Raw genomic sequence first — 27,949 nt, 5'->3', positions numbered from 1 at the left:
CACTCTCCCATGATGGAATCCCCCTTTTTGGAGAGATGACTGAGGAGAGAGAACCTCTGAATGGGAGTGGGAAAAAATTCAGCGTTAAAGACCCATAATAAGATATGATGTGACTTCAAGATCTAATGGTAAATATCACTTGTGCACAATGCACAACCTAATGTGGTTGTTCACATTAGACAAACCCAATCCGGCAAAAGTTCCCGCCAAAAACCTGAAATCAGATATAAACCCTAGAAAGGAGAGAAGAGAGAAAGCGCAAAATGAAAGACGAAATCAAATCAGAATTCAAAAAAGCAGGGTTCGATCTCGACGAAGAAGAAGAGATTCTAAGCAAATGTAACCAATTCTTCAATCTTCCTCGATTAATTAATCAATTATTGCTAATAATTCGTTTATCTGCTTAATTTAATTTCTGTTGCAAAATCTGTAGGTCTCCCTTTCTGCATCAACTACAGTCTCACCCCTTCCGATCTCGTCTCAAGCTGGGAAGTTTATTACCTTAACAGGTTCTTATCTTTTTGCCGCTAAATTTTACTTTGCAGTTTGTGAATTTTTTGTGTATAAATAAATAATAGTGTTATTAATTATTATTATTATACTTCGTGATCTATGAAATTCAAAGATATCAGAACCTATTTAAGTTATATGAAGTTATTTATTTATAAGAGGTAGTGTTGATTTAGCGAATTTTGTTTACTGGATATTTGACAGACAGCTGGATGAACCAACTGTACAAAATGCTGAAATGGAAGGATTTTTGTTGCATCTACAGAATAATGTGAAAGAAGATATTATAAAGGAGGAAACTGGTTTGCATCTTTATTCTATCGGAGATGTAGAAATGTAAGCGTATCCTACTTGGAGTTCGATTATATTGTACTTATGTTGACTTATTTTACCCGGGTGCTTTAATTGTGATTTTGGGCATGCATTAACATTTAAAACCACTTGGATTGGCCTAGTGGTGTTGGCTTGGGACCTTGGAGTGTGCTCCTCTCAAGGTCTCAGGTTTGATTTGCCCTGGTGCCTATTTCGGCGAGCTAGTTCATACAAAGTAAAAAAACTCTGGCCTTAAACGGGCCCCCGCAGATTTTGGTTATGTGAAGCAGAATTTGCAGCTCTATTGGACATAATCAGCTTGCTGATAGTATACAAAATGCACAGAAATAAGATTTTTTAATTTATATGAATTCATTAAACAGTGTTTGTAGTTTGTATATACCTTCTTATAGCTTGCATCATTGTGTAAATGTGGAAGAAAATTATTTGGGCATCTTGAACAGATTCTGCTTGTTGTCAGCTTCATTTCCTTTACTTATTCCTGATAATTGTTTTCGAACTTGTATATAACCCTTTGATTTGAAATAGAGATTGTTGATGCATATTAGGATAGACTACTAAGTATAGTGGTTTTTGTTTATTGCTGTAACCGTTAGTGGTCATGAAATAGTTAATAAAGTAGGCAGAGTTGTTGTATAGATTATTCTGATGAAAGTCTTTTTATTCAGGATCTTAAGTAATGACGATGATACAAAGGACGATACTCCCAGCACACCGACGCATAATCGTCAAGATGTTTATTCGCCTATACATGATACACCATCTTTGTACGGGAATGTTTTAGCATCTGGAAAGCCAGCCAATCTGGTTACACCTTTTTCAAAGCGGACGGATAGATTTGCGGTGAAATTCAACATCAACACCATTCCTGATGTAGAAAATGGAAAACAAGAACTTAATCGCGATAATGAAGAGGATGACGAGTTCAGTATTGTTTCAAAAGTCGTAAACCGAAAAAGGTGTTCATTGGTGATTCATGGATCAGGGCCGAAACCAGGTTGCAGATTTATGTATGATAGGACTGAGGATAGGGTATGTGATTTCTAGCATGCTCTTAGATCTTTACCTTTTTACATTTGTTTGTTGATACCGGATTATTGGTATTTAGATTAATGCAATAGAAAGCCGGATTAAAAAACATGCAAGAGCACTCATAGCTTCTGGGCTCTATGAAGAACCAACAGACCCTACAATTGCATCACCAGTAAGTTTAATGCATTTATTTCTCTCATGCACATAATTTTGATGGAAAATTCTGAAGCACCAAATTTTAATTATTGTCTCTTTAGCCAATGAAATTGTCATGCTACTAGTATGGTACCCTTGCATCGCAGATTTGTTGTCATAAAGTATAACAATATTCATCCGTCTTTATGAAATGTGATGTTTTGGTCTTTAATTATAAATGATCTTTGCCTAAGGGGTAAATTGTCTAATAACTTGAAGTAATATGCCTGAACAGAGAAGCTTTTTTTCCGTCGGCATGATTTGTTGTGATGGGGAAGGCCGTCTTAATGAGAAATCTGTCATGTTGCAGAGCAGGTGAATAACAATTAGATCTCCATTTATTTTTCGTACATACATATCTGTTGTCGCTTTTTGAGTTGATGTATCTATTGCCAATATGTTGGATTTGATAAGAATTGTTTGGAACATGTATTCTTTGGGACGCTTCTAAAGTCAGTCTATTTAATTTGGTCTTATGTCAATGCAAGGGATGCCGTGATGGGTTTTTTAACGATCCTTTATTTTACTGCAGATTAGCATGTTGACTCATTCAAGCTCTACTACATTTAGTGCATGTTTTGTTTTATTTTGAAAGGCAAAAATGATGTTAAAAGTATAAAAGTGATTTTGATATGTTTAATGCTGCCTAAAGAATGGATCCAAACATGGTGCTGTAGTTTCTGTCTCCTAATGTAACTTTTAGCATGGAATTTATTGTTTGCCTATCCAAACATAAATAATTTTATTTTCAGTTCATTTTTAATTTTAACCAAAATAAATTTTTGAAATCAACACATTGAAAATCAATATTTACCACCGAAGAATCTAACACATTGCATGCAGCACTACTTATCATATATTTATCTCTTCAAGTTTATCATACATGGATCTGTTTTCTGATATGGTGATACACCTCAACAGTATTGAGCATTCTGGAGGGGAATGTGTCCGCCTAGACTTACAACGTTTAAGCCATTATTCAGTTTTCCCTGGCCAGGTGAGTAAGAAATGTTGGTGAGTTAAATTGTAGCTTTCAAATGTGCGATCTTGTATCAGAATTATGAGTTATTAAGGGAAGACTTCATCTTGATAGGTAGTTGGAATCGGAGGCCATAATCCTAGTGGGCATTGCCTAGTTGCATCTAAATTGGTTGATTATATACCTACCTCTGTTGCTAACGAGGATTTGAATCCTTCAAAGAAGCAAGCTATGGATAAGGAGAATCAGCCAACTGAGCTGCTTTGTAATCAGAGAGAGTTGTCGATGGTATGCATCCCATTTTTTGTTTGCTAATGAGTCCTCCTTGAAACTGCATTTTATTTTATATAATGAATTATTCAGATCATTTATAGACTCAGTTTTAGCGAAGAGTCATTTTCATAATGAAAAAGTGCCTAACACAGTAACATCCTATCTAGCAAGTCTAGGAATGATAATAAGGCACTCATGCAACACACAATCTTGTACTGACATCTTTGCTTTAAGTTTCAATTGAAATATAAAATATTATAGATTTCCACATTGCAAGTTCTTCAAATATTTTTGTGTAATCTTATACATACTGTATTTGTGTTAGGAATTTATAGTTTACACATGCTTTTGGGCTTAACAGATTATTGCGGCGGGACCTCTCACTACAACCGACAATTTGTTGTTCGAACCTCTTGTAGAACTGCTGGCATATGCAAAGCGAAGACCTCCACAGCTGCTTGTATTGGTAAATATACCACCTATGCATCTTTTTTTATCATAATTATTGATTTTGGGGCCTTACAATAACACCTATGCATCCTCGTTGACTATTGCATTTTATCGCAGCTGGGACCATTTATTGATTCTGAACACCCAGACATCAAAAAAGGAACTGTGGACAGGGATTTTGATGAAATATTTCGTTTTGAAGTCTTGAAGAAGGTAATAACTTTAATACGGCTTGTTTTTGGAATCTTCTGTTCTGTCCTTACCTAAATCCTAACCTATACCTTGGTGCACTCGCTGTTCCTAGTTGGAAGATTATGTAGAATCTATGGGTTCAACAGTACGTGTTCTCCTTGTACCATCTATACGGGATGCTAACCATGATTTTGTTTTTCCTCAGGTAATGATAAATCCCTAGATCCTTTTGCCATTGTTTTATTTTTACTCAAATCAAAGATCCAAAAACTGATTTCGATAATTTATTTTTGCAGCCTGCATTTGATATCAGTCAACTTCAGGTATAATGATTTTCAAGCATTTACGAATCAATCTTCAGAACTGTTGTACTAGCAGAGTATATTTCACTATTAGCATTGATGCTTATATAGTTTTTTTCTTTTATTATCAGATTGCCAGTCTCACTAATCCTGGAATCTTTGAGGCAAACGAGGTATTACACTGTCGATGACTTACTCTTGTTGCTTGTTTGATGAGCTCCACATTATACATCTGGGCTTCTCTAGATGGAAAACCATGCTGACACACATATTGGTTATGAAATCTATGATATCTAGCTATAGATTGAGAAACTTCTACTTCTGATTTGTCAATATTACTCTTACATTACATCTGCTATACACATGTTAATGAGATTTTTGTAGGGTTTTCTTTTCCCACTTACTGTTTTCTTTTCAAAGAAAAGAAGCAAAAAATTATAATTATAGGGTTTTGTTAATTGCTTCTTGAGAGAAGTTTTATTTCATCAAGGATTGCGTTTCAGGTCAAAGTTGGTTGCTGCACTTTGGATGTCCTCAAGCAGATCAGTGGGGAGGAGATATCACGAATTGCATCAGATGGAAAGCCTATTGATCGTTTGAGTAGACTTGCAAACCATATTCTTAACCAACAAAGGTAATACTGTTATCTTGTTTTTGTACTTGATGTTAGGTTCGGCAGTCATAAAAAACTAATGCCTTTCAATTTTATTTCAGTTTCTATCCACTTTACCCGCCAGCAGAAAGTGTTCCCTTGGACTTTTCTCTGGCGCCAGAAGCCCTTCAACTCTCTTTGGTTCCAGATGTTCTTATCTTACCTTCAGACATCAAGTACTTTGTCAAGGTAAAATTTTTGGTTTAAACTTGATTTTATTTTAAAAAATACATAAAAAAAGTTTTTATTAGAAAATGCTAAAAGCTATATAGTACCCAAAAGAATACTAGAAGTTAATGAGAGATTCACACGATTTAATTCTACGATATTTTTCTGCTATAAGTTGTCCTAGAATATCCAGTGATTTGGTTTTAAAGAAGTGTCATGATTTTCATTGATAGATGCATGTGATCAGGGTTGCCGGACAAGTAAAATAGGCTGTTTTTATTTCCCGATGATGGTTGAACATTTATAAATTATTCACTGGGCAGGTTCTTAATAACGAAAGCGAAGAGACCAACTGCAAGACATGCATTGCCGTCAATCCAGGAAGATTAGCCAAAGGAGAGGGAGGAGGTACTTTTGTAGAGCTTGATTACAGTGGAGGTCCCGATAAAATTAACGCTTCAATTTTGGCCATATGAATACTCCTATTTGTTTAGACCAACTTCATCATTTGGGTATTTTTTTTGTTACACCTAGTAATTGATTTAGAGACTCTAGCACCGTTGTAATATCATTGTCTTAATTTCCTTAAATTAATTATGAAAAAGAAACAGATATATGTATTATTGCAGCTCTTAACCTGATAGGATGCAAGTGTGTAATAACGAAAACCTTGTAAAAATGCTTCTTTCCTACGTGTTTGGGTAGAATTTTGTTGTGTCACTTCTATAAACTAGTTTTTTTTTTTTTATAAGCACTTCTATAGACTAGTTAAAAATATATATTATCCAAGAAACTTTAAATACAACATTTTATTGCGACCATTCACCATCATAAAATCATTCGCATTCGCAAATACTTATTTTTTTGTCAGGAACATTCGCATATACTTTATTCAAGGGTCTCACTAGTTTTACGTTTTTATTAATTTAACTTGGTATGAAAACCTTAATTTTATTTTTCTAAAAACAATTAAAATTAAAGTTGCATACAATATATTTTGTAATTATTGATGAATATTAATTTCTCAAACCAAATAATTCGAATAATTGCCACAAAACTTAGCTTTTACAGTTATACTATTGCATATAATCAGAATAAAGAACACTGCATCAATGAGCTAGCAAAGACCATCTAGGAAGGAAAAACTAATCCTCAAAGTGACGAGTAGCTTAAAATATAGTAACAATTATTATTCCTATTCTGCTAACATGACCTTGTTAAAACACCTTTCATTTCATGAATAAGCTCAACTAAGATTCTACTATAAATCACAAGGTAGAGCTCAAGCAAAACTCAGCAAAGAACGAACTATCGCCATTTAGTAGTTGACAACCAATTGGATGAACTGTGATTTAGGTGTAGGAGCTCAGATTGCTAGTGAAACAGATAATTGATTTACATCACCATACCTCCATCAATGGTGAGAACCTGCAACACAGTAATTATAGTATAAAAAGTACACTTTAGTGATACATAGAAAAAGAAATGCCGGAAAATTAATATAAATTAAAGAACCCTAACATGATAGGACATGTTATCAGATCCAATTATCATGTACACATGAAAAAGAACTTGTGCAAGATGAATTAAGTAAATGACCTGCCCAGTGATGTAGCTGGCAGCTGGATTAAGGGCCAAGAATTCCACTAGTCCAGCAACTTCTTCTGGTTGGCCATATCGTCCTGAATCCAACATGCAAATAATAAGTTTAAGTAGGTAATAACATCTTCAATAAATTACAACTTAAACGAATTATTCCTTGTGTTCACCTAATGGAATTCCCTCCAAAATCTTTGCCTCGAGATCTTTTCCTAACTTGGCAGTCATGTCAGATGCAATAAATCCTGGAGCAACAGCATTAACCTAGCAAGAAAAATAGGGTTTTATTTAAATTTATCAATTGATAGATAATATCAAGAAGAAATACATATATTTTAGAAAATTACAGTGATGCCTCTGCTAGAAAATTCCCTTGCAATAGACTTTGTGAAGCCAATTACTCCTGATTTTGCAGCAGCATAATTGGATTGTCCGGCATTGCCAACTAAACCAACAACAGATGAAATATTGATTATCCTTCCCTGAAAAAATACAAGAATCCACATTTGAAAGTAGAGAGCTCAGATAGTTGTCATCTTGCAAATCATGAAATAAAGGCGGCAATAAGATAAATACTACAAAAATTAGAATTAAACTTGGTCATTTATAAAAAGAAATTGTGGAGAGAAAAATTCCAGTTTAGGAGCAATTAATGACTTGAACGGTCCACCGTTTCTAAATAGGATTCCTAAAAGAAATCATAAAAAAAAAATGGAAGGATAAAAGAATAAATTGTTGTCACCTTCTTATTCTTCACCATAATCTTAACAGCTGCCTGCAAAAAAATGAACCATCTCATATCAAATTAAAAAGAAAAGGGAAAACTTAAATTTAACACAAACTCATTCTTAAAATATTTACCTGTGTGGTATAATAAACACTGTTGAGATTTATATTAATAACATCATTCCACTGAGATTCCTTCATTCTCATCAATAAACCATCTCTGGTTATTCCTAAAACCATACAATATTTATTTGAGTATGAGGGAAAATAGAGAGTGTAGCACAATCACAAGATTTTCAACTTACCAGCATTGTTTATCAATATATCAACAGTTCCCCAAGCATCTACTGCCTACAGATGTGAAAGTCATAAAGCAGCAAAGGTAAAACAAGATCAATCTAATAAGTCAAGAGTAGCCACTCACAGTTTTAAACATAGAGTTCACTTGATCTTGTTGAGAAACATCTCCACCAAATGTTAGAGCCTGCCCACCCAGTGCCTCAATCTACAAATAATAATCAAACAAATTGACGCAGTTCAGTCAATCCCAGTAAAATAGCCCGAAAACTAATACTCAAATAATACAGATCACAAGAGCTGACATCATTAAAATATAAACTACAAATGTCATCAAGCATGGGTCAATATAACATACAACCACACAGAACTACAACTGTAAAGCACAAGTTTAAAAATAATGGTAAATAACAAATTCATATAATGAAAAAAACGGTAGTACTTTTCTTTAGAAACTGAGTCATCAATATTAATTGGGTCTTTTTTATCGACTTCATCACAACTTTGTAAAGAACAAAACAGAGCATGAAAGTAGAAGAGTAAGAAGACCATGAAACCCAGGCTAAGAAAAATCATAGAATGATCAACAACTTTGGCTGGGAATAGGGAAATAACAACATGAATATCATATAGATACATTGCACTGATATACAAATATTTAGTACTACAGCACTTCACTCCTTTTACCTCAGGGGGAAAACTCATCAAAATTTAAAATTTACAAAAACAATAATATTGCAGAGACGATCATCTAGCATTGCACCACCAACTTTATAATCCTAACAAACAATTGGGGAACAATGAATATACAAACAATGATATTAAAAAAAGCTTCCAGATAGTATATTGCCTATGAACAAATATAGAATAACAGATTGAAAGTACCAGCATGAAATTTCAGTAATGTGTTAAATATAAACCTTAATCATGGTCCTAAAATTAGATTGGCACAAAAACAGTAACATTAATGGTGGTGTAACAAAAAACAGACAAATAATCAGTTTTCTACCTCCTTAGAAACCTCTTCGGCTTCCTTGGATGATCTTGCGTAGTTGACCAAGACCTGCCATCAGGATCCAAAAGTAAATCACAAAGGCATTACTTTTATAGCTAAAATCCTGATTTGATAAATTTCTCCAAAACCACTTGCAAAAGTAATATTAAAAGAATATTGTAATACCTGTGAGTTTTAATAACTTCTAATGTAAGTTAAAATTAGCTTCTACTTCTCAATTATTTAAAAACTCTATTAATTTGCCAAAACAAAACTCTTCTATAAACATTTATAAATCCACCAGAACATTTTTGGGAATGAAGGGATTACAAGTTTATGATCTTATTTAAATTGACAAACTCCTATAAGTTAAAAACTAATTGAAACTGAGCCTAAGGAGAGTTACAGACTTAACAGGGAATGCTATCTATTATGAATTTGTGACAAATTTCAGGGAAAAACTAACAAGAGAACTAGATTTCTAACAAGAGTTCTAGGACTGTATCGTTAACGCTAGAACATATTCTCTAGGCGTTTAATTTTAGAGAAAATAGAATACACACTAACAGTGTAAAATAATTTTACATTGTAATCCAATAGCAAACCATGTATTCTGCCATATCACTCCACTTTACGTCAGTGTAAAATTAATCTACACTGACAGGCATATTCATCAAACTCTTAATTTACATCCAAGTAAACCAACAAAGTGTAAAACAAAGTAACTTAAATTGCAATGTAGATAAAAGTGATTCATTTTTTGCAACATCTAGAATCGATTCATACAATTTAAATAAAATTTGCCAAAAATAAACGTGAATAGTGAATCATTTCATTATCAGTTTATGTCTAACGGTTGCGACGACTAACCTTGCAACCTGCTTTACCTAAAGCTAGCGCAATAGCTTTTCCAATACCTCTGGAAGCTCCGGTTACAATTACAACCGGCGCCTCCACTTTCTGAGTTTCTGCGGTTCCAGCTTCCGCCAAAGTAGCAACCTGTACTCTCATACCTGAATTGAATTTGCACATTCTCAAATCAGCAAAAAAACTGGAAAGAAATTTACCAAATTGAATGAAAAATGAAGATCAGTTAGTACCAGTGGAGTTAAACGAAGTATTGGATCTAGAATAAAGACCGGAAACTGGACGGAGATTATTGAGAACCGGAGACCATTGCCGGATCTGACCGATTTTACGGGTGGCGGAAGCGGCGGCAAAATTGGCGGTTCGGAGGGCGACGCAATTGGATCCGGTAAGAGAAGCCATTGCTGTTCTGAAAATGAGAGGAGAAGAGAAAATTGAAGAAGCCAGAAAATATGAAGAGAAGAGGGAACGGTTTTGGGTTTTAAAATGGAATGAAATTCTGTTGTGTTTGTTAGTACATTGGAAGCTCCGTAGTGTTAGATGCAAACGAAGTAGAAGTGGGACGATACAAACGAAGTATATAGATGCTGTGAAGTTCTTAGTTAGGTATGTTAGAATTAATTTAATAAATTATAGGATTAGGAATACCTCGAGGTAAGAATGCTTGAGAATCGGGTGACGAACATCGTTGGCTTGTGGTTCTTTCTCAATCGATTATGTCCTAAACTCTCTTCTAATGGAGAGGAGACATCATAATCTTTATATAGTGTGATGACCAATTAGGGTTTCCATTATTTCGAAACGGACCCATCTTAACATTCACTCATATTTAGTCCGTATCCAATTAACTAATTAATTTCTAAATAAAAATCTAATTAGCATTTTAAATTTATTTGATCACTTAATATAATAAATCAAGATCTATTACTAATATATTAAAATCGATTACCACAACGTTACTAATTTATCCTTATAACTTTTTAAACATGTTGCAAATTTTATATCCTTCATTGTAATTTCAATAATATATATATATATATATATACAAAAAATATAGAAAGAATAAGATGAGTACAAAAAAAAAATAATGAGTATTATATAGAAATCTATGCATAAAAATAGGAGGAAAAAAAACAATAAAAAGATTATATAGAGTTCAGTCAATAAAAATAAATTATGGAAAGAATATAGAAAAAGTAAGTTGAATACGTAAAAATAAGAATATAGAAATAGAAACATAAACAATAATTATATTAAAAAAAACATAAACAATATTATATTTTTCATCAAAAATAAATAATATTACTACCAAGTTTACTACTAACTATTAATAATAATAAAGTAAAGTTAATTACTATCAAATTTACTAAATTACCCTAGTTTCACTTATATTTGTCACTAAAACATAAAAACTTAGATAACTAAAATTTTACAAAAAATAACACAATAGTTTCACTTATATTTAACAATATTTTATTTTAAATAAATTTTTTACATTAATATAATATAATGATAAACTTAAATATTAATATCATATCACCGTAAGATTACATAAATGTTTAGCTTCTTTTGTTTAGTTCTAATTCTTTTCAGTTTTAAAAGCTTCATATTTTTGCTTAATTGACTAGTTTAATGGTTGTTAATCTTATTAATTGATTTAGTAGTTGTTACTGTAGAAAATTTATCTTGGATTGTATATGTTTTTCCAAGTTTTCTTTTTTGATTTCCTAGTTAATTTGTCATGTTTTATTTGGGTTATACAGTACTATATGTTTTTTGGGTGTAAATTTGCAAAGTGAGTGCACATCATTTAATCAAATTTATCAAACTAACCCTCAATTTCCTAGTGTAAAGTAAGTAAATATCAAAGGTTTTTTTTGTCCAATTAGAAAATATGCGCATTGTCACGTTAATTGTGTTTAGGTGGTGTAAAATATTCTGTGAATGTCTCTAGCAAATTCAAAATGCTCGTGTAACAAAATCTCAAAATGCTCGACCCCTTTTGTCTTGTTCCTCTCTCTGTTGGTGAAGGTGCAGTAATAAAAAAAAATATGAAAAACACATTGTATAATTACAGAATACATGTATGGAGAGTAGAGAGATTGTAAATTTTTAGAAGTAACCAACATTTTAAAAAGAAATTTGAGAACTATAATTTGGTTCAGAATAATATATAGACTTAAAGGTTAAATTCATCGCTTCAATTCATCATGTACTAGGGGTATTGCATGCTTAGAGTGGGGATTGGTGAATAATTTACAGGTGGTTGCTTCTGATGTAATGATGTTCATGTGGCAGTAAATATAATGACAAGAGAAAGTGAGAAACCAAGAAATAGAAGACGGTAAGCTTTGCTAGCAAGAAAGAAGAAGGAAGAAATATCATGCGTGAGATGGATGAAGTTAAGGAAAGGGTTCAGAAAAGAGAAAAAAGATGTACTAAATTGATCGAAAACCAAACACCGATGAATTAGGGATTTTTCTTTGAAAAACAATCATGTGATATTTTAAGTGTATTGATCACAACCTTTGGATGAATAAAAATGAACGGATAAGATTTGATGTCAAAATAAAGTTTGACACCTAGTATTAACGAATCCTGATTTTAAGTTGCAAATTTCATATATAACCAAACACCAATTTGGTGGCTTACTCTTTAATAAGGTAACAAACACTCGCCACTTTTATTTGTTTAACACCAGGAATATGGAAAGAGTAACTTGAATGAACAAATAATAGGTAAATTTTTTAAATAAATATATCTGTGTTCATTGTTGAAGAGAGATGATGAGTACATTTTCTATCTGGATAGTGAAAATCATAACTAAACAAGTAGGATAACTTGAAAACTTCAACTTTACGTCCTCTTAAATTTATCATTGCAGCAAACAGGAACAAATAATAAAATTGACAATATTTTACAAATTACTCAATAAAATCTGAAGCATGGGCAGAAAATAGTTAAGGGTTATTATTTGCAGTCCTCTTGCATCAAAACACCATTTAGGCATTCTTTTGGGCAGATTTCTTGGAATTGTTTTTCCGCCGGACCTTCACCAAAGCTTTTTGTAAATCCTAAAAATCACAGGAAAGAAGAGATCATTCAAATCGGTCATGTCACTAAACACAGCTATATGTAATTCCGTAAGCCCTATTGACCCAAATACAAACTACTCATAAGGCTAGCCAGATGAAAGATGAGTCAAAATGCTAGCCCGAGTTGCTTAAGCAAACACATGTGCTTAAGGCATCCTCCAAGCAGAATTTCCAGTTGGCAGTCGCTCTCTTACTGTTTTACTTTGAACCACTCCTGGTTACAACTGGCCCTAGACCCTACCAACAAAGCCTAATGGTTTGCCCAGTAGAAAGCACCATCTTCTGATTTCAACTTGATCATTGGGAGACTTGGGGTTGGGTATGAAATATCAATCTTAAGTAATGAATAAAGTGAAGAGTCACTTGCAACTAGTAACAGAAGTTGTAAATCGTGAACTCTCAAATATGGTTTTCAAATTTGTGGCTAAAAACTTACAGAAAAATAACCTTTTGACAATATCCAAAAAGGTGCAACTGATGTAGCATTTCACAAATCACATGATTAACAATAACAGTGCAAAGTTGAATAATTTTTCTGGCAGCAGTTCTCGATAGAACAAACCCACTAATTCAAATTTTCTTTTTTCTCCAAAATGATTTTGGGAACTTCAAATATCATGTATTTATATTAAACCTACAAATGAAATGATAATAAAACCTAATTTTCTTGGAACACTAAAAGTTTAGGCACATATTTACCTCAACAGGTTCATTTTGCAATGTCCCGCGGGACCAAAGACCTTCCAAATTATAGTAAGCCCTTGCATTTTCATCGAGGGCATGAACTATCACTTTACCTGAACAGAAGAAATGAATCATCAGTATTTGAAAAGGAATGGATAGAACCAAATAACTCATCTCAATTTTTTTATATAACTAGAAAAAAAGAAAGAAAAAAAAAAGTCACTAACAAAGAATATTGATACATTATCTTCGACCATGATTGTTAGAAGGTTCACTCTTCATTCTTTAAGCAAAAATGACAAGGGAAAACTATTGAAACCCAAAATCAAATAATATATAGATCCTTTTCCTTAACGCCTTGTCAAGCCACGAGATGCTCTAAGCAATGGGAGTGAACGTGTAAGTGGCCCGTGATAGGGTTGTTATATTGCAGCATTCCCACACTAGATACAAAGGATCAAGCAACAATGGCAGAGTAGTTGTAGAATCCAAACATTTCAGCTTATTATTCGATAAGAGGGCCTTGCACAGCACACACCCAAGAATAAGTGCAGGACTTCTGTTTACATAAAGGTCAAAAATGGGTTTGGAAGCCACTAATTCTAAGGACTAACCACGTACAATGTTTAGGAAAAAAGAGGATGCAGAAGGTAGAATCTGACACGATACTGAGTAAAATCAGTATCTTAATAACCAATTGGACATCATATTGGTTTGTGCTTATATGCACAAGGTTACACTCGGTCACAGAGTCAGCAACCTAATGTTACACCTCTCTTTAAAGATTGCTATAGGAGGAGAGGCAGAGGCCGAGAAGGTCAAAATTGGCCAGTTTTTGGTCAGTTATGTTTTTTATTAATTAATTGTGTTTGTCAATTATGTGTGTTGTTTTGTTAATATGAATAAATAGGAAAAGGGCAAGTCATAATTGGTTATCTAAAAGCTATGGAATGCTTAATGGAAAGGGAGAGAACCAAGCTCTTGAATCCTTGGTGAAACCGTGTCATCGTCTACTTTTCTCTTAACTTCTATTTTCTTTTCAAGTGTATAATTGTGTAAATTATCTCTGATTTTTTTTTAATGGCAATTATCTCTGATTTGAGAAGCCTTTCTCCAGATATTATGTATAATAAACAGTGGTTATTCATCAATATTAGTTTCTATCAACTAACTAATCTGTAGCCGCATACATAGCCATTACTAAGTAACTATCAACTAAGAAAATAGTTAGGATATAGAAAAGAAGCATCCACTATATTGCATAAGTATCTGCATACTGGTTTATTGTTGATAACTAAGGTGCAAATAAATGATGATATGCACATTATAGGCCATTATGATTACTATCATTTCACTGCCATAGGGTTCTACTGTCTAAACTTAGTATGTTTTTCCAAATTCAACAAAATGAATGGATATGAAACGAAGACAAAAGAATCACCATATACCAGAGTCAATGACGATCCACTTGCCCTCATTTTGTCCTTGCACACTAGGCAGCGTCATTCGCTCAACTCCTTGCTGCTTCTGCTTAGCCTGGTCAAACAAAAATATCAAGATACAAAACAAATACTAATAACAAAATAAACAAACAACTATTCAGTTTCATTTTCTAAAAAATCAATTAGAAAATTTAGAACCTATTAAGTGTTTAATCTAATCAGTCATCGCAGAGATTAATGAACATACCTTGTAAATTAGGGCTTGAGCAATATTCTTGACGTGCCAGGTGGATCTACCAGTGGCAAGTACCATGAAATCAGCCCAATCGTTTTGCTTGGGAACTGGAATTATCTTCACGTCATCAGCTTTAACGTCTGTCAGAATCTTCTCGATCTCTTGCAGATCTAGGGTACATTTACTGACGCCAGCGTCAACGGTAGTGGATAGAGAAGAAAACCCTAGCTTCCATGGTTGAAGAAGGGGCTGTGGGTTTGAAGCACAAAGCGAAGAACAAGCCCGTGCTCGCAGAACTGTCAACATCGGAGTGCGCACCAAACTTCAAGTTCCACTTGTTTCTTTTTGGTTGCGGACTCGGTGGCGGAGCTAGACTAAAAAATTTGGGTGGGCAACCAAAACAAATTATAATTTATAAACCAAACATGCAAATCATATTGTATACAAAAATTTAAGTTGTAATAAGCGCATACTTGATCATGAAAAAATTAAACTACATGACTTAAAATACCTTGAAATGACGCATTACAGGACATTAACAACAACACGATCAGAAAGAAAGAAATAAAGATAGACAAATAAACTCATGATGCCAAATGTGAAAATGTGGGAAAAAGAAAAAATTGAATCTTTATTTCCAATGGAAATTGCTAGCTGCATTATTAACATCCCATTATTTGATATGATTGAGGAGGATAAACTTGTTTGGTATAATGATATACATGGCCAATACAATGTCAAAAGTGGTTATAATATGATGATTACCTCTACAGGGAGGGGTGAAGAAGGGACAACTCAAGAAGATTGGAATTGTATTTGGAAGGTGCATGATCCCCCAAAAACTAAACACTTACTTTGGCGAATTTGTAAAGGGTGTTTACCAACTCGAAATCGATTGAAAGATAGGTGTGTTCTTTGTCCATTGGTTTGTCCCATTTGTGATTGTTATAATGAAGATGAAATGCACATAATTTTCAGCTGTCTTGTTAGCACTCAAGCACGTCAAAGCGCAGGCCTGGACCATGTTGTTACATCATGGATCCAGCATGTTGGTACAGCAAAGGAGTTGTTATTAACAATCTGTCAGGCTGAGAGCAGAGAAGTGGTCGGTAAGCTTGCCATGTTGTTGTGGGTTTTATGGAAAAATAGAAACAATAGTGTATGGGAAGACATCAAAGAATCGGGACAGGTTTTGGGAGCAAAAGCTATGCATCTATGGCAAGAATGGAAAGCTGTCCAGTGCACCACCAGCAACAAAAATACACAACCCGAGTTGCAGCAGCAGCACACACAGTGGCAGAGACCTCAATTTGGCTGGTTTAAATGTAATGTCGACGCATGTTTTCATAACGACTCATGTAAAACAAGCGGGGGGAGGCTATGAAAGGAATGGAACATAGGGGTTTCACCCATGTAATATTTGAAACCGACTCAAAGAATGTGATTGACGCATTTCATAAGCTACGCGTACGCTACTCTTAATTTAGCTCTTTAATTTGTAATATAAAAAATGTAATGTCTCTAAATCGAACTTTGTGGTTAAGTTCATAAAGCGACAAGCGAACATGGTTGCCCACACGCACGCTTGTTAGGGCGGCTGTTTCATGGCCTAGTCACTATATCTTTGATTCATTACTTCCTTGTATTTCTTCTTTATTGTTAAATGAAATGAATTAAGCTTCTGTTTGTCAAAAAAAAAAAAGATAGACAAATGTTGTTTTCAATTTTATAATATTGACTCGAGCATACTTTTCAATTTCGGCTTGAAATGAGACTTAAAACTTCTACTTTTAATTGATTATTGCATCCAATTTTTAACTGAGACTTAAAACCTGTATTTTGAATTAAACTAAATGACTTAAAACCTTTCTCTATGTGTTTCTAGTTTCTTGTATTGTTCTATATGTATCAATATTATGATCATCTATGACCACAAAAGAAAACTTGTTAAAAATTCGATTTAAATAGAAACAATGTATTGAAAGTAGACAACAAAAAATGCAGAATCACTAAGATAACAAAATTTCATATAAATCCCTAACAATAACTCATTCAACAACAATACATTCAGAAATCCATAAATCAAAATACCAGAAAATCAAAAATCTGATTTTTCGGCAGAAAGGGTGACGGCGGTGAGCAGATTTGAGAGGAAGAGGAACGATTCGCCGACGACTGGAGGAGCGGTGATGGGGCGGCGCTGGTTGGAGATGAAAATAGATGAAAGATGAAACTGTGGTATGAGGAAGGGAAAAATGAAATTTAATCTCAGCCCTTGGATCGTTTTTTGCCACATGTCATGTATCCATGTGCTAAATGGAGTAAAAGGATACTCGCTCCTAAGGTTGTTTTTTTTGTTTTTGTTTTGAAAGTATTTATTTTTTTTAAAGGCACGTACGTATTCAAGCTTTTATGCCTCTGTATCTCAATTCTCGGCCTTCAATCATTTTCTTTCCCTTTTTTGGTACAAATCATTTTCTATTAGATTGGAAATCAATTTTCATCCATTTTCTCTCAATGTTTATAAGTTCGGTTAACATCAAAGGACTAGCTTTTTTTTAATACTGTATTTCAATTTGTTTTTATATAGACAATTTTTTTTACGAGGTTTATATAGACAAAATGATAAGTAATTAAAATCTAACATACGGGGCAATGTTTAAACATCGGTTATATCGTTCAACCTATTAATTTTAACATTTTTATCAATCGAGCTGTAACTTGTGATCACTATATTTTTACTCTTAATTTTTTTTTTGTTTTATTAAATTAAAATTTCTAATTTTAGACGTATTGACATATATCTCATTACCCAATTAAAAAACTATAGTACTGTCATTAATTTATTATGGAGAATGTTAACTTGTGCCCTTAAGGGCACATGTTAAGAAGATAAATGTGGAAAAAATTTATTGAACTTGTGGTGTATTCAAGTATCTAAACATTAAATTTTTTGTATCATTAAATGCTATATTTCTATTTTTAGGTAGCTTAACATGTGCCCTTAGGGCACAAGTTAACATGACCCATTTATTATATATGTCCTTTTATATAGCTGTACAATTTAATTATTTTGTAACCACCAAGGTTTAAGAAAATTAGCTTAACTGATCATTGATTGAACCAAGTTGACGCGAAGTTATTAAATCCGAATTTTCCTGTTTAAATGTTTTTCTTCTTTCTGAAAATGAATATTTTAACACTTGTCAAATATTTGTTGGATTCTATAATTATCATTAGCAAATAAACTTTACGCATTAATATTTTTGTCCTTAACACTATGTTTGGATGTCAAAGAGATAGGGAAGAGAGAAATAGTGAAGAGAGAAATAAGAGAGAAGAGAGATAGAAAAGAAATTGGATAGAAATTTTATACGGTTTGGATGAATAGAAAAATGAGAAGAGAGAAATTAATAAAAATGAAAAAATAACAAATTTACCCTTTTCTACAAGAAAATAAATTAGTTGAATGAGGGTATTATTGTAAAATTGTTTATTTCACTTCTTGTCACACAAATCTCTCCTAATATGGAGAGATTTATTTTTGGCAGTTATTAACCATTATATTTCTCTCTTTCCTTATTTCTCTCCTCATCCAAACAATAGAAATAGCTAATTTCTTTGCTATCTCTCTCTTTCTTATTTCTCTCTTTCGTAAATCTACCTAAACAAACACAGTGTAAGAGATTTTTTCCCGTTGAAGACAAAGGTTACACCGTAACCGTAATACAATATTAGCAATACTTAAAGTTATATACTCTTCATTTTTATATACTTTGTGCATTATTCATATCTTACCTTATTTATGCAAATATCATTATTCTGTTCACCTTACAAAAATTAAAAAGAATATAAAAAGAAAAAGAAAGAAAAATACATGAAACTTTTTTGGATGCTTCCTGCTGAGAGAAGAATGCAAAATCCAACAAAACATGTTATATTTTTGGTATTATTCTTAAATTCTAAAATTCAACTATATAGTTGTAAAATGTGTATGTTTTTATTCTTTTAACCTTTTAAAAGTACTGGAAAATTGTGAGTAGAGAGAGAGAGAGAAGAAGAAAAGAACAATTTTATTTTATATTTTAGTATATTTATAATTTTTGGTTTTTATGTTTGTTTGTTTGTTGCAACCGTTGGATCATTCTGGTTTTCGATCTGTACTTTGGTCGCTGAGACATAGCCATGAATGCTATAGATCCGAGTGTCTGAAACAACATTCGTCGCATTGTTCCACTTTCTACTACTTTCTTGTTCAATCAATTTTTGACTTGAGTCAATAATTTTCGTAAGTTCATTGCTTATCTTTGTTTTCAACTTCAATTGTTACTCAATTTTGTTCTTTTCAAGTTCAATTTTGTGTTTTAATTAGGTTTTTTGTTTTAAACTTTGTTTTACATAATTGGGATCTTTAACTTGCTTTTCTTTTAGGGTTTCAAAGGGTCAATTTCAATTTGGTGTGTGTGTGAATGATGAGCCATTATTGAGGCATTATTGCATTTTTTTTTTGTTTAATGGTACAGTTGTTGCAACTTCCAATGAGTTACTATTTTAATATGTTGAATTTGATTTCATTTGTATATAGTATGGTATATATATGCTGTTTTGTTGACTAAGTCATAATCAGTATGATTGTATTGTAGTGTTTATTGGGTATTTAGCAATATCTGTTAGATTAATCTAAGAACCAATAGAACATGGCAAATGGTGAACACAAATTTTCTCTTTCTTGATTTTTGTTTTGTTTTGTTTTTGGTGAAAGTGATGGTTGGGGTTTGAATTTGTTGTAGGTTTGAGGCGAATTATGGGTGTTGCTAGTTAGGTTTTATATCTTGGTTTGTTTGGAGGTGTTGAGGTAAGACTTGTGTGATACTGAATTGGGTGGTGGAGATGCCACCTTCACCAGCAATGAGATACTCTCCCGGGAGAGAGGTGAGAGGAGATGGTCACAAGCGGAGGCACAGTCTTGAAAGTGGAATACTTTTCCGGGAGAAAGATGACGATCTTACTTTGTTTAATGAAATGCAGTCTAGAGAAAGAGATAGTTTTTTGCTTCAGTCTTCGGATGACTTGGAAGATTCATTCGGTAATTTTCTTTGCTGACTTTTTATGAATATAATTGTCGTTCTTTGGTTGCTTCATTTCGGTGGGTGATGTTCATTCATGTGTTTCTTACTTTTATCTTGGGTATTATTTTACAGCTACGAGGCTGAGACATTTTTCTGAGGTCAACGTTGGAATCTCCATTCCTGGTCGGCGAGAAACTAGTGACTTGCTTAATGTAGATGGCGACAAGAATGACTATGACTGGTGGGATATATTTCCTTATGTTTTTCTTTCATCTGTCGAATCACATTGTGTTCTGCCATTGAATTATATATTTCTGATTCTAACTGTTTTCTTTATTTCACATGAATAATCTCATTCATGCGGTTGGGCAATAATTCAAGTTCATGAGCTGATTCTAACTATTTGCAACTTTCTTTATTTCTACGTTAAGAATGCATAGATGTGGTTAGCCTATATGCCAGTTTCTTGATCACAAAGCTTGAGACTTTGTTTTCTGATCATCACTGCTTACATCACTGATGCCATGTCTGTATCATTCATTTCCAGGTTATTGACACCCCCAGATACGCCACTGTTTCCTTCATTAGATGAAGATCCACCATATACTAATGTTGCAAGCAGAGGAAGGCCTCAAAGCAAACCCATTACCATATCAAGATCTTCTACGGTGAGATTTTGAATCCATTTATATTACGTTCTTGTATATTAAATTATTTGGAAGTTCCTTTAATTTTTTTCCATCTCAAATAATGTAATTGAGCTTATACACCTCGTTCTTCACACGTCGGATGCCATTGTGTTTCAGATGGAGAAAAGTCGTAGAAGCAGTAGGGGCAGTGCAAGTCCAAATCGTTTAAGTCCATCTCCTCGTTCGGGGAGTAATACATTGCAATCAAGGGGAAGACCTTCATCATCAGTGCCAAATTACAGTCCAACCTCAAGTTTACGGAATGCCACTCCATCAAGAAGACCATCTCCACCTCCAAATAAGCCCACGACACCTGTTTCCAAGTCCTCCTCTTTTACTCCACGGAGGTTGAGCACTGGTTCCAGTGGCTCTGTTGTCACATCTGGAGTTAGGGGGACTTCCCCGGTTAAGACAAGTCGGGGAAATTCTTCATCACCAAAGATAAGGGCATGGCAAACTAATATACCTGGCTTCTCTTCTGAAGCTCCTCCCAATCTTCGTACTTCTTTGGCTGATCGACCAGCAACATATGTGAGGGGTTCATCTCCAGCATCAAGAAATGGTAGGGACTCCACGTCCAAATTCAGCCGGCAATCAATGTCTCCAACTCCTTCTAGGAGCAGTAGCTCTATCCATAGTCACGATCGAGACCCATTCAGTTCACGCAGCAAAGGTTCTATTGCATCATCTGGTGATGATGATCTGGACTCTCTTCAGTCCATCCCAGTAGTGGGTAGCTTAGACAGATTGAGTTCAAGAAGGGATGGGTCATTTTCAACCAATAGAGCTCTTTCCATTTCCAAGAAATCACCCAGGATGGCGTCCCCAAATTCTGCTCCTAAAAAATCATTCGACTCTGCTTTCCGGCAAATGGTATGTTGTCATCTAATTTATATAAATTGCCTTTCTCAATCACTGGATGGGCTTACTGCCAATTTATTGGCAGGGTGTTTAATTTTCATACATTTAAGAATTACTACCCCGGACTCAATAGGCAAAAAAGTGTATTCATTTGTTGGACACAAATATAAGCAAAAGTAAACTAATTTATCAATATTTGATGTTACTATTCCAAAAATTAGGGATAGGTTAGGTTTGTAAATGTACTTTTTTACATGAAATCAAGATTATTAGATGCAATTAACTACCATCCTGAATAAGTGTGAAAAGAAAGTATGTATTTTTGCTTATAATTGATGCAATTAACTACCCGCCCCTCTCCCTATACCCTCACGTGCACAAATGCACTGTCTCTTTTTTTGCACTTTCCTGAATACAAATTGGAAACCCTACATATAAACTATCCTTCTGGGCTACCATTCTTTTGAAGTATCTGATTTTTTATTTGCTCTTTTTGTGCTTGATTTATGGTGCATATTTTCTTACTTGTATATATTCATTTTCTAGTTAGGCAACTATTCCAAGCTAGTGGATTCTTATTACGTCGTGGATTCTTATTAAGTCATTATATTGAGTTTGTTTGGTGGCCTTGTGTATAAACTATAATATGCTTGCATTAGAAATAGCATCTAACTGGGATTTCCATTGGTTGATGTTGATGATCTTTGTGGTTTCGGTGTAAATATTAACTAGAAAATTTTGGCATCCTATTGAATTGAACCTGTGCAATTCTCCATGCTCCTTTATCATTCCCTTTAACCATGACTTCTTGTTGAATATCTTTTGCTAGTCACATTTAATATCTACTCACTTTTGTTAGTTACCTTTAAAATGCTATGCAGGATAGGAAAAGCCCTCAAAACATGTTCAGGCCACTTTTATCAAGTGTTCCAAGTACAACACTTTATGCTGGAAATTCGAATTCTGCACATCGTTCCCTTGTATATAGGAACTCCTCCGTTGCAACAAGCAGCAATTCAACTTCTGATCGAGTTACATCTTTTGCTCTAGATACTGAAGGGATTGACCATAGTCAAGATGATATGGCAAGTGAAACTGATAAGATGTTATATCCTGATTTAGATGATGAAGTGTTTGCATTTGATAAGATGGATGGATTAAATGCAAATATTAAACACGAGATCACCAAGGAGTCAGTCACTGTCATGCAAAATCAAAACAGAGGCCCTAATTCAGTTCTTGGTCCAACTGAAGCTGAGGGTTCTGTTTACCATGCTCATAGTGATGCTGAAGGCAATGAAAGTTCAGAAACTTCACATCTCAGAGATGTCATTTCTGAAATTGGTAGTTTTGAAAATACAGCAATCTGTTCTCAATGTGGTTGTTGTTATCAAGTCATTAGTCAAACTGAGGAGAATATTGAGCTTTGTCCGGAATGCAGCAGGAAATTGTTGAGAGCCATCCTCCCTGAGTCAATGTTGGTTGTATCTGAGCGTTCTTCAGTGATTTCTGCAAACATGCCTAAAGAAGAAAAATCATTAGCTGAAACAAGCCAACTAAGGACTGCTTCTGAACTTCCTCAAGAGACTGATACAGATAACTTGAGGTTTCCCCTTGGCGAACATGGTTATGAGGAAAGTCAAACTTCATGCAGTGAACTAAACCAGGTTCACTCACAAAACAGTTCAATTCCAAGTTCATTGAGTGAGGGAGTTGACCCTACAAATCAGCTAGAGATGAACCAACCAGAAGTTGATAACAACAAGCACAACGATGAATTTGAGGATCAGCAGTTGGATCATCACTCCAGTGATCGCCCAAATATGAACACGGACCCCATGGAAGGCACCGGCATTTCTGTATTGCTGAAAAGGTCCAGCAGCAACAAAGGGCCTATAGTTCGGACCAGGACTTTTACTGCCACAACCATATCTTACGATGATCTTTCTCTTTCAAGAGACAGTGTAAACAGTATTAGAAGTTCAACGAGACCTGGCAGTTATTCTGCCTCATCATCGACTGATTTTGGCTCTACTAGACCAACAGAGTTTCGTATCCACAGGCAGTCGAGTGGCAGGAAATTGGATGCGGATTGTGGATATGACTCAAGGATTAAGCCTTCAAGCACCAGTTCATCTATCTCAATAACTTCAAACCATTCTCACCATGAAGTAGGTCTTGCAACTCGAGAAACGCCTGGCAACACAGAATATAGCCTTGTGGAAGAGATACCTCAAGTTCTGCAAGATACTCAAATTTCAGAAAATACAATGACAGATATAGTTGATGCGTCTCCTATCGACTCAACTTTTGTTGAGGAAGAAAAACTAGAAAATGATGATAGTAGTAGAGGAAATAATGCTCGCAGCTCAGAACTTTTAAGTCAGGAAGCTGGTTTTCAGCCTGATGATAATATAGTGACATCACTTCCAAATCCTGATGATAATGTTGAAGACCATCGAAATAATGCAAGGAATGCCTCAAATACAGAAACAGCAGTTAAGGCTCCAGAGTCATCATGTCATGAGAAGAATGATGTGCAGAGTTCTGAAGTTAATGAACCGAATGCTTCGGTTATTGCCAGCTGTTCTACAATCACAGAATCAGAAATAGAAGGGGAAAACTATTGCGGAAATAGTACTGACCTGGTGAACAATGATCTATCCCTGGTATCAAAAAGCGCCCTCGATGACTTTCAGGAACCTTCTGCTCAAAATCCTTCCACTGATTGTCACACTGCTTCTGTTTCAGAGCTCAATGTACCGGAATCCCGTGGCACTGGTATTGTATTTACTCTATTGAAATTTCAGTTGAAAGATATCAGTGATGACTATTGCGATGAGAATCTTCTCCTCTCAGAAATGCACTCATATATGATTTATCCATACACCATACATTACATAAAACTTTGGTGGGCAATTTTACAAAATAATTTTTTTATAGAATGACAATCTAATCTCATTAAAATTCTGCTTCTTCTGATACTACATACTAGTAGTGGGAACAATTCTTGGCCAGACTTTACTTGGCCGAACTCTAGTAATGCAAGAGGGTTAATACAAAAAAAAAAAAAAAAAAATTTTAGATTTGGTATATTCTGAGATTTTTTCTGGATTCTTTTTTCTGAAATTGTAAAATCAGTGATATAAGTTTCGACATTATCTGTAGAAAATTAGCAGTCAATGGCCAATTTCTAACTGTTCTCTTATTCTTTATGTCAGAGGAATCAACAGTTACAGTGGAGTGTCAAGGTACAGGCAACACTAGAAGCCTAACACTTGAAGAGGCAACAGATACAATCCTATTTTGCAGTTCGATCATCCACGATCTAGCATATCAAGCTGCAACAATAGCAATGGAAAATGAACACTCCGATCCATTCGAAGGTTCTGAACCAACAGTAACTTTATTGGGGAAACCCGTTTCTGAAAAAAAGGATGTTCGCAGACGACCTGTCAGCAAGCGTGCTTTAAAAACTCCAAAGACCAGACAGAAGAGTATGGATACTGACGTCAAAACCGTTTCTGGCAAGACGGAGAATGATGAAAATATTGATGAGTCTTACACAAATAATGTTGGGCTTCCTAACAAGGTAGATAATAATAGTATGAAGCCACCAAAGCTTGAATCAAAGTGCAATTGCATCATAATGTGAGAGTGCAATGCTTTCAATTCCTGCACTTATATACTACAAGATCTTAGCCAAGTTCTTGCAAGTTTATATGATTTTAATTTTGAAGGCTGATTTGATTGGGATAATAACCATTGCCAATTGGTTTAATGTTGATTCCATTCCAATATATTTTGTAACAAATGCCACGTTGTGTTTGACATAGTTGTAAAGTTATTTTTTTTAACCATTTTTTTTGTCTGTAAGCTATTATTAGTTAAGCTATTATTAGTTAGAGGCATTTTGGAGGATTGTGCTGTGCCTGTGCTTGTGCATGTGCTACTCCATTTGCTGCATTCTTGTTTGTTATTTCCATATAAGCTATAAGTGATCCATTAAAGGAAGTGTGAAGTAGAAAAGCATTCATATTATTCATTGACATTGTTGTTACTGGTATTTTCCTATTACCTTCTTTGGCTTGAGTGAGTGAACAAATATCCACGTGCAGGTCATGTGAAGTGTCTGTCCATGACAAGTGAAGTGTATGTATTGTAGACAATTTATTATTTCAATAATGAATGCATTTGGCAGACAATATGTATATTAATTTTTTTTTAAGATTATGTTAAATTGGTAGTGTGGAATTCTAAGAAAAATCAATGTATTATGTGCACAACTATAATACCAATAATTCAGAGTTTGGCTTACTAGACAAATTTAAGACTTTACTATCAAATGGTAACGATTATTCAGTTGTTTTTACTTGGCAGCAAGGAAATAGTAGCACTTATGCTTTTGCAAGGGTAGTTTTATCCCACGTTTTTCACTTTTTTTTTAAGTAATTGTTGATTGTATTACTCTTATTATTGTAAATGAAATGCCTTGATATATATATATATATATATATATATATATATATATATATATATATATTTTGGTTTTCACCACCAGAAATCATATAACATATCAATTTAACTATCAAGAATCAAAAAATATAATAAAAATATATGTGCAAATATTATGGAGAATAAAATGTCAGGAAGCAAGGTGAACTCCTTGACTTTTGTGATAATTTGGGAGGTGAAGGTGGTTTCGTGTTCGACGGACTAAATTATGTGATCCAGAAAGACTTTTTTTTTAGAAGAACATTATCCTTTTGAGGGTGTCTATTGCACGAAAAACAAAAAAGAATAAATGGTTAATTTCATGTTTAATGTTATTTTTTTGCTCACCTAGTTTGATTTGTAATTTGTTAAACCTTTGTTCATTGCTACTTAGGGTTCATTTTTTAAAGTCAAAGGAGCTCACAGAGTTAGAATAGAGCCTGAGCTTCAATGGAATCAATACGAGCATGGGTTGATGTACGCCATTGCACAATAGTCTGTCGGTGTTTCTATTTATGTGGGCAACGAAATAGGGGGTTACAAAAAAATTAGAAAATTATATTACTTTTTTTCTTTGTTTACTTCTATATTATTAAAACTTATTTTATGTTAATTATTTATGCAGTGGAATATTTATGAGGGGATTTGTACTGATTATGGCTCCTAAATAAACGATTGAACTTTTGACTGGCTCCTAAATATAAATATTGGTTACAACTTTTAGACTTGTAAATAATCAATTCAAAGCTAGAACATTCATGAAATATGGCAGGGTGATTATTATGGACGATCTGGTAAGGGTTTGATAATTTTAGACAAAAAAGATTAGTATATGATTTTTTGGTTTATAACGGAGTAGATGATCGAATCCAGGACCTCATGCATACTACAGAAACCCCGCACCACTAGACCAAATCTAGTATATGATGTGTTTATATAGTTTGAACTATTCTTTATTATGAAATTGTTTAATTGTTGTTGACATTATCCAAATTATGTTTTCGTGCATAAACTTTGAAGTGAAGTTTGTTAGGAGACAAGCGAATATGATTGTTCATACTCTTGCTCGGGCGGCCAATTTTTGGGCTAGTTTCCGTAGATTTGAGATTATTCCCTTATGTATTGAACATTTACTAGTTAATGAAATACGTTAAGTTTGTTTGATTAAAAAAAAAAAACTAGAACTTAGTCATAAGATGTAACAATAAAATAAGATATAATAATTGTGGTACCGTAAGGTGTATGAAAAAAACTTGAATAACATTTAACAATAAATATTCATACAACAGAAAATATGGTATATTACAAAATACTTCCTTATCGACTATATTGGAAGTTTTATTTGTATATTCATCTTTTTCGTCGATAATCAATATTTTTAATCATTCTCTAGAAGTAACTATTGAAATCGCAACAGACAACTGACAATGTGAAAACATTGGCGACGGAAAATATATCCCAACATGCTTAAAAATTTGTCACCGACTCATAGTAATAGTCATCGCAAAAGAAATTATTAAAGAAAATTGTCTCCGTTGAAATTTAAAAGGAATTCTTATATCAGATGGTGTCAGAGAAAATATAGGTATGAAAATTTGATACCAAAATAAATTTATTCATATTAAAAATAAATTTTTAGTCACTAGACTATATGATAAAAAAAATTATATATAAAAAGTTACCTATACCTTCCTTTACAAATTTATTATTATTTCAACTATGTTTCTTAACATCCATCAATTTTATAACTGAGTCTTATCAACCAAATGATTGATCAAGGAATTGTTTTCTACTTGAATTTGAATCCGAAT

The 27,949-nt window shown here is 33.7% G+C and overlaps 4 protein-coding genes across 6 annotated transcripts; 2 read left to right on the top strand and 2 right to left on the bottom strand.

The window, feature by feature from the left end:
• The first annotated feature begins 143 nt into the window (after positions 1 to 143).
• Positions 144 to 5,806, top strand: LOC123908009 (DNA polymerase alpha subunit B). Its single transcript, XM_045958503.1, has 16 exons — positions 144 to 339; positions 434 to 509; positions 715 to 846; positions 1,512 to 1,875; positions 1,952 to 2,047; positions 2,306 to 2,385; positions 2,992 to 3,067; positions 3,164 to 3,337; positions 3,684 to 3,788; positions 3,890 to 3,985; positions 4,077 to 4,169; positions 4,261 to 4,287; positions 4,398 to 4,439; positions 4,770 to 4,900; positions 4,981 to 5,107; positions 5,410 to 5,806. Exons 1-16 carry the CDS (start codon positions 264 to 266, stop codon positions 5,560 to 5,562), a joined length of 1,848 nt encoding a protein of 615 aa, XP_045814459.1. The 5' UTR covers positions 144 to 263; the 3' UTR covers positions 5,563 to 5,806.
• Positions 5,807 to 6,106: 300 nt separating this feature from the next.
• Positions 6,107 to 10,177, bottom strand: LOC123908008 (3-oxoacyl-[acyl-carrier-protein] reductase 4). Its single transcript, XM_045958502.1, has 11 exons — positions 9,803 to 10,177; positions 9,573 to 9,715; positions 8,718 to 8,771; positions 7,836 to 7,916; positions 7,717 to 7,762; positions 7,547 to 7,641; positions 7,428 to 7,460; positions 7,033 to 7,167; positions 6,856 to 6,949; positions 6,686 to 6,768; positions 6,107 to 6,514 (listed from the first exon to the last, which is right to left on the bottom strand). The coding sequence occupies exons 1-11, from the start codon at positions 9,969 to 9,971 to the stop codon at positions 6,482 to 6,484; spliced, it is 966 nt and encodes a 321-aa protein (XP_045814458.1). The 5' UTR covers positions 9,972 to 10,177; the 3' UTR covers positions 6,107 to 6,481.
• Positions 10,178 to 12,293: 2,116 nt separating this feature from the next.
• On the bottom strand, positions 12,294 to 17,273 carry LOC123910042 (protein Iojap-related, mitochondrial). 2 transcript variants are annotated; one of them, XM_045961069.1, is made up of 5 exons: positions 17,117 to 17,273; positions 15,038 to 15,399; positions 14,797 to 14,884; positions 13,364 to 13,461; positions 12,294 to 12,643 (listed from the first exon to the last, which is right to left on the bottom strand). In XM_045961069.1, the coding sequence occupies exons 2-5, from the start codon at positions 15,329 to 15,331 to the stop codon at positions 12,572 to 12,574; spliced, it is 552 nt and encodes a 183-aa protein (XP_045817025.1). In that variant the 5' UTR covers positions 15,332 to 15,399; positions 17,117 to 17,273; the 3' UTR covers positions 12,294 to 12,571. The 2 variants fall into 2 exon arrangements, with proteins under 2 accessions (XP_045817025.1, XP_045817026.1); XM_045961070.1 differs by having other exon boundaries at positions 15,038 to 15,394.
• A 1,520-nt stretch (positions 17,274 to 18,793) lies between these two features.
• LOC123905458 (mucin-17) lies at positions 18,794 to 25,693 on the top strand. Of its 2 annotated transcripts, none has more exons than XM_045955060.1 (7): positions 18,794 to 19,313; positions 19,816 to 20,111; positions 20,227 to 20,335; positions 20,642 to 20,762; positions 20,901 to 21,656; positions 22,526 to 24,425; positions 24,866 to 25,693. In XM_045955060.1, the coding sequence occupies exons 2-7, from the start codon at positions 19,916 to 19,918 to the stop codon at positions 25,297 to 25,299; spliced, it is 3,516 nt and encodes a 1,171-aa protein (XP_045811016.1). In that variant the 5' UTR covers positions 18,794 to 19,313; positions 19,816 to 19,915; the 3' UTR covers positions 25,300 to 25,693. The 2 variants fall into 2 exon arrangements, with proteins under 2 accessions (XP_045811016.1, XP_045811017.1); XM_045955061.1 differs by having other exon boundaries at positions 18,802 to 18,971.
• The last annotated feature ends 2,256 nt before the right edge of the window (positions 25,694 to 27,949 follow it).

The sequence above is a fragment of the Trifolium pratense genome, linkage group LG2, assembly GCF_020283565.1.
Source record: "Trifolium pratense cultivar HEN17-A07 linkage group LG2, ARS_RC_1.1, whole genome shotgun sequence".
Lineage (NCBI taxonomy): Eukaryota > Viridiplantae > Streptophyta > Magnoliopsida > Fabales > Fabaceae > Trifolium > Trifolium pratense.
The sequence above is the reverse complement of the archived record's forward strand: the minus strand, read 5'-3'. Positions and strand labels throughout refer to the sequence as shown.

Coding starts and splice junctions, on each gene's coding strand:
- LOC123908009 (XM_045958503.1), top strand. CDS start 264: ATGAAAGACGAAATCAAATCAGAATTCAAAAAAGCAGGGTTCGATCTC. Junction 4,288..4,397: donor TTGATATCAGTCAACTTCAG/GTATAATGATTT, acceptor TTTTATTATCAG/ATTGCCAGTCTCACTAATCC. Junction 5,108..5,409: donor ACATCAAGTACTTTGTCAAG/GTAAAATTTTTG, acceptor TTCACTGGGCAG/GTTCTTAATAACGAAAGCGA.
- LOC123910042 (XM_045961069.1), bottom strand. CDS start 15,331: ATGTTGACAGTTCTGCGAGCACGGGCTTGTTCTTCGCTTTGTGCTTCA. Junction 13,462..14,796: donor GTGGATCGTCATTGACTCTG/GTATATGGTGAT, acceptor TCTTCTGTTCAG/GTAAAGTGATAGTTCATGCC. Junction 12,644..13,363: donor TGCAAAATGAACCTGTTGAG/GTAAATATGTGC, acceptor TGTGATTTTTAG/GATTTACAAAAAGCTTTGGT.
- LOC123905458 (XM_045955060.1), top strand. CDS start 19,916: ATGCCACCTTCACCAGCAATGAGATACTCTCCCGGGAGAGAGGTGAGA. Junction 20,336..20,641: donor GACAAGAATGACTATGACTG/GTGGGATATATT, acceptor ATTCATTTCCAG/GTTATTGACACCCCCAGATA. Junction 24,426..24,865: donor ACCGGAATCCCGTGGCACTG/GTATTGTATTTA, acceptor TCTTTATGTCAG/AGGAATCAACAGTTACAGTG.
- LOC123908008 (XM_045958502.1), bottom strand. CDS start 9,971: ATGGCTTCTCTTACCGGATCCAATTGCGTCGCCCTCCGAACCGCCAAT. Junction 7,917..8,717: donor CCGAAGAGGTTTCTAAGGAG/GTAGAAAACTGA, acceptor TATTATTTGTAG/ATTGAGGCACTGGGTGGGCA. Junction 7,461..7,546: donor GTGTTTATTATACCACACAG/GTAAATATTTTA, acceptor ATTTTTTTGCAG/GCAGCTGTTAAGATTATGGT.